The sequence below is a fragment of the Chelmon rostratus genome, chromosome 5 (assembly GCF_017976325.1).
Source record: "Chelmon rostratus isolate fCheRos1 chromosome 5, fCheRos1.pri, whole genome shotgun sequence".
Classification (NCBI taxonomy): Eukaryota; Metazoa; Chordata; class Actinopteri; order Chaetodontiformes; family Chaetodontidae; genus Chelmon; species Chelmon rostratus.
The window spans coordinates 937,386-945,180 of NC_055662.1; the positions used below are offsets into that span (position 1 = coordinate 937,386).

Consider the following 7,795-nt stretch of genomic DNA (forward strand, 5'->3'; position numbering starts at 1 on the left):
ATTTTGTGTTTCTTTGTTACTTTACCCTATATAGTGATTTTCTGTTAGCATTTTGCGAATTCATTATTTTTTTTCGCTAGGTGGTTTTTCATTAGGTTTTTTGTTGTAAATAAAATCGGATTTGTTTTACTCTGCATCTGGGTCCTGGTTCTCCTGAACAAACCTGTAATAGTAACTGAGAGTCCAAAATGGACAAAGCTATCATAGCTTATTAACTGTATTGCACCGTAAACTCTTATTTAATGTCCTGTGTTTGAGAAAAAACTATTCCGCTTTGCAGACAGCTATGGGATGGGAGTTGATGGAACAAATATGAATATTGATTAAACTGTGTAAAGTTGTTGCTATAGTTACAGTGTAACAGCATCTCCAAATTATTGTGTATTTGACCAGAGGAAGTAAAGGATGCAGATAAATTGATGGCAAATTCAACCAATATTTGTTTGCTGAACTTTTTTATCAAAGCTACACTCTCATGACAAACCTGACTTTTCTCATACTTCTCTCTCAGCAGTTTTTCTTTACTGTAATTGCAAAGTGCAGATGCCCCTCCTCTTTAGTGTTAGTCATGCAGGTATACAGTATGTTCTTCCTGTCGGTAGGCAGACAGAGGCCACAGTTGCCTTCCCTCCTCCCTCCTTCCTGTCTGTTTTCAGTTAACACTGAGACGGTAAGGAACACCAAAATACTGCTCACTCCATCTGTCACTGCAATATTGCTGGATGCAGTGTAGTTAAGGTAAGCACTTATATATTTAATCAATTTTATGATGATTGTTGAGTTAATACCAGTAAACATTTGTACAAATACCAGCTTTATTTATGAGGAACAATATAAAAAACAAATTCAGTTAATAAAATCAGTGACAGTGACCTATCAAGGTATACCTAATATTGCTGTTGTTATAAAAAGTAGCCATTAATCATCATGAATTTTTTAAAAATTACTTAAGAATAAATTAATCTACAGAATATGAATGCCACTGCAGAGAGCGACTGTATAGCAAAGACTAAAAACAGTGAAGTTCTTACACTTGGTTTTGTCAGCAAAAAGTGAAACAGGTACTAATCTGTTAAGATAAAGAATATTCTTAAACATTAAACTACAAACTTTCAACAAAAGGTTCATCTGGAGGTGAGAGCAGGTAATAATTATTAACTGGAGCCTGAATAAGTCACTGGTGTCCATTGTGACTCACGGCTCAGTGTTGTCATATCAAACAACTGTGTCCTGTAAACACTCTGCCACTAAGTGTAGCAGCAGCTTCACTTGTTTTGCTTCACAAGTACCGAAGGATGATTTGATTTTATCTAAAATCTGTAACTCTGCATGTAATTTAATGAATCAACTTTCCTACACTTACAGATCTTACAGAGGAAGATAATCAAGAAGGATGAATCGGTCCTGTGTAAACTGCTTGAAAACTTTGGTGATAAATCTCAACTTTCTGTGCTGGGTAGGTTGTTGAAGAGCCAGATACCCTGCAGCCATCACACAGTGTCAAACCAAACACTGGGTTGTCTGTAATGGGTATTACCTGTTAGAACTGATAGACGGGAGATATGAAGTTTGATTATGGCTATCGTTTGACTTTTCAGGATGTTTGAAATGAAGTTCCTTTTGGGGGAGAGAATGGCATGAATTCTGATTCTTAAAACCAAGCTCCCAAGACAATGGGTTGTTATGACCCAGTCCAGTGTTAGTGTTAATTACCATGTTATTGTTGCATCCTTTATCCAAAATAGAAAATATGGTATGATTGTGAACTCTTTTTTATGCTCTGTATATTTTATATAGACATTATATTTTATCCCACTTATATACTTATATACAACACTTATATAGTGTTAAGTAGTTTGGTGGTTTAGGGGTCTTGTTCCCTTGAAGGGATCACAAGAAAAACCTGGGGGATTAATAGGGTAGGAAATAAGAAAAAACAAGGCTCTGCAACATAAATATTTTCCTCCAGAATTACAGGAAAACCTAGATCTTACAAATTCACTCATGTTTGAATCCTATTTTCTTAGTACAGTATTCTAAACGTATACAAAATGTTCGCATTGCACAAAAGTGAAAGAAAAATGTGTCCTAAAATGACATCTTTTGAGGTGTGATGGCCACTTTAAATGTCACGCAATCATTAAGAGAGATTTACAGTCTATTATTATTAAATCATTAATGCAATTATTAATTTTAATTCAGTTTGAAGGCAAGTTGAACGGTCCTGCAGTGTCCCAGGTCAATATCCTACACACAAAACTGTTTGAGTGTTCCCTTAATAGAAAATGTCTAAAAGAGGCTGTCTTGTGGAAATAAAATTAATGAATCTGGAGGAGGTTTGCCAAAGGTCTGGGGTTAAAACGCCATGTGTAAGTTTCATTGTTATTATCCTGGCTTTCAGTGCAGAATTTATTATGCCCTAAATTTGAATTTATGCTGTAGAATCAAACTTAAACCCACATACCCAGAATAATAATGTGATGTGTTTTTTGTATCTGTGTGTGTTGGAGCTATGCGGTGCATTTGTAGTGGCGTTTGGGGAGTTCCAGATGATGCACTCCAAGTTTGCCTCCCTCATCACCACCTTCTGGCCCATCTACCCTGCCAACACTCTGGTGGTCACCGGTACCATTGTTACCTGTGTGTGTTACGTGGGAGTGTTAGGAGGCTTGAGGGAGAACCGCTGTATGCTCATCAGTGTGAGTCTAAAGCATGATATTTATTAGAACCCGATTGCAGGGTTAAATCGTAAATCTGAATAGCTTATGCTACTGCATTGAAGTCAATGTCATTTTGTGATTATTCTAAAAAAAAGATTTTGCCTATCTATAATTTTAAAGAACTTGTGATTAATTTTTGATGGTATGACTTCGCATGGCACAGCTTGGTTTGACTTGACTTCACTTGCTTGGAACCATTCTCTTTTGGTTTTCCATTGGCAAAAGTTGTGCACAGTACCTGGTACGTTTTTTTGATATCTCCTCGGTCAAGGTCAAGTCAAGCTAAGCTATACCTTGAAGTGGAAATGAGGCATACACTGTTTGACTCAGTACAAATAACAAAATAGAAATTGTACAAATCACTGATGTTTGAATCTGATTTCTGATGTGATTCCAGTTTTTTGTCCTGCTGTTCATCCTGATGCTGGTGGAGCTGGCCATGGCCTGTGTGTTCCTGGTCTACAGCAGAGAGGTGGAAGAATATATGTTGCCTGTACAAAAATACATTTATAGAAGGTTTTTGTGTTGATGCTGAACTAGTGTCAAACTGTGATAAGGTTCACAATATCACTAGCTGAAGGCTTTTGAGGGACAACCCACAAATCTTTTTCAGTCCTGTTACTGCCGCTGGTCTTACCACCAGCACATACTGCCATCAAACTACAGCTGAATGTCTTTAATGCAATGTAGACAATATTGCAGGTAATGTAACTCAGAAAGTTGTGGAATGCTCAAAAAATATCTGTTTGGAATGTTTGACAGGTAAACAGGTTAATAAGTAACAGATGATAGTATCATGCCTGGGGATGAAAGGGACATTCTTGAAAGGCTCAGTTGTTTGCGAGCAAGGATGGGGAGAGATTCAGGGTTGTAGCTTACCTATCTGTTGTGCAGATCGACACATACTTTGAGGAAGACCTAATGCGAAGCTTGGAGATCTACAGACAATCCAGTCCAGAAGGCAACAAGACCATTAGAGATGACTTTGATGCTGTTCAGCATCTGGTAAATGATACACTACTCTACATTATAAACTTAATGTTTATATCAATGATTGATCAATGATTTCTGTTTTATATTTTTTATTTGACTGTATCTTGGATTTGTTTTACTGCTGACTTTTATACACATTATGTAGATTACAGTAGTAGTCATTCGTTTTCCCCTGCTCAAATGAAATAGACGTTCATTCCAATGAAGTCATTTTTTTTTTTGTACAGTTTAAGTGTTGTGGAGTTCATGGTGTGGCAGACTGGAGGGGTAACGTCCCAATCTCCTGTTGTACCAAGGACCCCTGTAACATCCTCCTCCACGCCAACTGGCAAGAGGTTACTTTTACTGTACTATCCACTGTATAAACATATTCCTAAAAGGATCTCCAAATAGACAATACTCTGTAGTTCCTTATTTGATCAAACTTAGATTCTGGGGCTTTGTCTTTCAGGGTTGCCTTGTGAAATTGAGGAACTGGTTTGCCCGAAACTACCTTAGCACAGGTGCAGGCGTTGTCACCATGTTTATCATACAGGTACAGTACAGGATGCAAGGGTAATTCTACCCTTGAACCAAACCTTCATGCTGCACTTTCAAAATCCCAGTTAGCGATGTCCAAGCAGGTGTTGTCCATTAGCCATCAGACACCAGCCATTTTTTTTAAATTAAACTGAGAGAAAGCAGTGTAGCTGCAGTCTCCTGCTCTGAGATGCAGCACTGAATTACTTTTTGAGGTAGTAGCAATGGCTGCCATATTGGAAGCAAAGAGCTCTGTACAGAAACAGCTGAATACCTTTTTAAATTCATGAGATAGCTGCCTCAACAGAGCTAAATAGGCATGGTTAATTTGTGTTCTGTTTATGTATGAGAACTATTAATTTCAAGCTTGCTAGCAAATCATTACTCGCCATCCATCACTGTTTTTGGGCCACACAACATTGACATGTTAACATATAGCGTATAAACTTGATATGGTGCATTCATTTAGAGTCATGTTTTAGCTAAATGGCTAATAAGTTTAATATTTATTGTCTTTTATCTCTGAAGTTCTGTAGGAAAATATCTGACTGTTTGGCTGCTAAATGCTCCACTCACTTTGTTATTTTGGCCTATTAGCTTCTGTGTGCTCTTTTGTGTCTTGGAAAAAAACATTGTTTGCTAACAGTTATTTATATTTTCTTCTCTTCTTTGTTTACAGTTTTTTTGTCTGTCTGTCACCATCCCTCTCTTTTGCCACTTCAGTCGACGTGGACTGGGATACCAGTGAAGGAGGGCCAGTAAAACAGCATCCGAAATTTACAGCAACTTTATGCATGTCAACAGGTTGCTTTTCGTTGTGTTGATACAAGGAATTTACGTGATTATAAAAGTTAGAATATATTATAATTATTATAATATATTTATTTTCTTTTATTAATTTATTTTGAACACCAAAGATGGTCATTTCCAGCTATCAGAAAGGGTGACAACATGACAAAAGCCTTAGTTCTATGACCAGGGACAAGCTGAGGAACGTGGCTTATCTCTATCGATAATGTCATATAGGTGATAGGCCAATCAATGTGATATTGAAAACATAAAAGAGACATTGAATTGGAGGGTAAGATATCATTATGCCAGACCTGTCGTTTCCCTCAATGAGTGCTGGATAAATTATAAATGCACTTTAGACACCTGCCCTTCCCAGTTAGACTTCAAGAACATTTTGTACTGGACAAAGATAAACCAGATTTAGAGGAATTTAACATCAACATTTTGAATCTAGTAATCCTTTCGATTGAACTTTGGTACCTATTATCATTATCAAAACCCCCATTTTTTTTCAATCATTTTCTTCCTTTATTCCAATGTTTTCATTTATTGATTTTACTTGTTTTGAGTTTATGAGTGTTATTTTACTCTGCCCAATAAACCAGCACATATTTGCTTCCATTTGTGTGGTGTTTTTTTTTCTGTGTATTCAGTCTATGGTCTCTCTGGACTCCACAGACTTAATCAACAATAGTGTCATAGTCAAACGATCAGCCTTAAAAGCTGAGATGCTTTTTTCAGTGCAAGATGGATGAGGCTAGCAGCCTATTCTGGTCCCCTTGGACCCCTGGGACCAGAATAGGTGGTTGAAACTGCCATTTGGCCCCATCCGTCAAAGTTTGGGCTCTATCAATGTCTGAAGATCCTGACATAAGTGACCCATATCAAGACAACAACAGCACACAAAAAAAATCATCTGTATTTGGTGTACACGCTGTCTACAACTGTATATTATATTGAAGTATATTTTATTTTGCCACTTTTTCAGCGTAAACAACATAGAACAGTGACATGCTGTTACAGTCTGCAGCCATGCTCGTGGCTCTGTGCTGTTGTACAGCAGTGATGTTAATGTTTAGCAGGCATAATGTTTGTTGTGTGGGTCTATGTATATATGGAGTAGATGGAGTATTTTTATTGGTATTTTAATAAAATTATTATTATAGGAACACTCTGTCTTAACCAGAGTTACATGAGAAGATTGATACAGTACAGTATTTAGAAAAGTGCTTTCTTAGCAAATTCTCAAATGTATCTGTTCTTTGTAAGTATCTATCCCATCAGATGTTTCTGAGATTATTTTGAAAGGTATCAGAAATCTAATTTGGTTGAAATTCCTTGCCCTTGTCAATTTGCAAAATACAATTTTAAATGGTCAGTGGTTGGTCAAGACCCCAAGGCAAGACCTTAATTGACACATTAACTGTTTATTACACAAAAACCCAGTGTGCAAACTCAGCTCAGTTTTTTAGGTGTGGCACTACACAATGCAGTGGAATGGAGCAAGGTGGAGAAGGGAGTGTTGTTTCTTATATCTTTGATGGTGTCATTGCTGTGTCATGATGAGTCCCCTAAATATTGGTGGGATGTCATTTAAATTTTCTGATTTTCCCATCTCACAGACACACTCCATCTTAGTGATGATGAAGATTGACCTCCATCCTGCGAGGAGAATAAACACAGCAGCATTAGACTGATGATAGACTGATGAATCCAAGCATATCAAGGAGAGGAAAAAGGAAGACGCAGTAGAGAGACAGACCACACAGTGGGCATAATAAGGCTAATGATTTGTCACTGAGCCGCAGTGTCTTAAATCTTCAACCCGCTCCAACTGATTATGAAAGAATATTCTTAACATATCCAATTAATTCCACTCTGTGAATATACTTGTACACTGTGAGCATAGCACAAAGACAAACTTGTGTGTGTAGTTAAAAGCTTAAAAGTGCAGAGCTTCTGTTGAACCACTAGACGGGAGCATTGTGCAACTAATTAAAAAAGGACAGTCGCATATGTTTAGTCTGGTCTTTTAGTTTATCTAACTTGGCTGGACTGACCCTCAGGTTAAATGCAGGTCAGTCTGGCACAGAGTAAGCCTGTTTAACTGAAAGTTTGCATATTACATCCTAAACGCCGCTCGACAGGGAACGTGTAGACAAAAAAGCAGGCCTTCGACTGAATTACTGACAGCTGGTGAAACATTTAATTCGGCATTCCAGTATTTTATGATTGCTTTGGCTTTTACTTTTCACAGTAAGATTTCCTCTCTCTTTAAACTCTTTAAAATATTACAATTTCGGCCTAAAATGCAAACAAATGCAAACATCTCCATGAAATTAGACAAGCTGCAAACAGTAAGCATACCAGAGGACTACAGCAACCTATGTTGGAATCATTTTTGCATTTTAAAATAAAATGGCACTACCAAATAATGCTGTCAGACACAAATTATAATCAAAATATTGGCATGCTCCTCAAAAATGATAAAAATTTGCAGAAAGAAGAATCAACGCAGAAGTCAGTATTTGAAATTCTGTAAATTAAGAATTACATTTGAAAACTTTCATGTTATTTATTGAATATGCTGTGCACATACAATATATAAATATAATGTGAATATAGATGATGAAGTGTGTTGTTACAGCACATCCTATATGTATACGTTTGATTGCTTTGTTTTGTTTTTATTCAAGACATCAAACCTCAGATATTTGCATCGCTAATGAATTTACTGTTTTCTTTTTTCTTCTTCTTTTTTTTTTTTTTTT

The 7,795-nt window shown here is 36.8% G+C and overlaps 1 protein-coding gene across 1 annotated transcript; it reads left to right on the plus strand.

Annotated features, from left to right (window-relative positions):
• Positions 1-616: 616 nt before the first annotated feature.
• LOC121606238 (leukocyte surface antigen CD53-like) lies at positions 617-5,645 on the plus strand. The gene is made up of 8 exons (XM_041936435.1): positions 617-738; positions 1,366-1,456; positions 2,511-2,699; positions 3,118-3,192; positions 3,615-3,725; positions 3,941-4,048; positions 4,165-4,248; positions 4,912-5,645. The coding sequence occupies exons 2-8, from the start codon at positions 1,394-1,396 to the stop codon at positions 4,978-4,980; spliced, it is 699 nt and encodes a 232-aa protein (XP_041792369.1). The 5' UTR covers positions 617-738; positions 1,366-1,393; the 3' UTR covers positions 4,981-5,645.
• Positions 5,646-7,795: the final 2,150 nt, after the last annotated feature.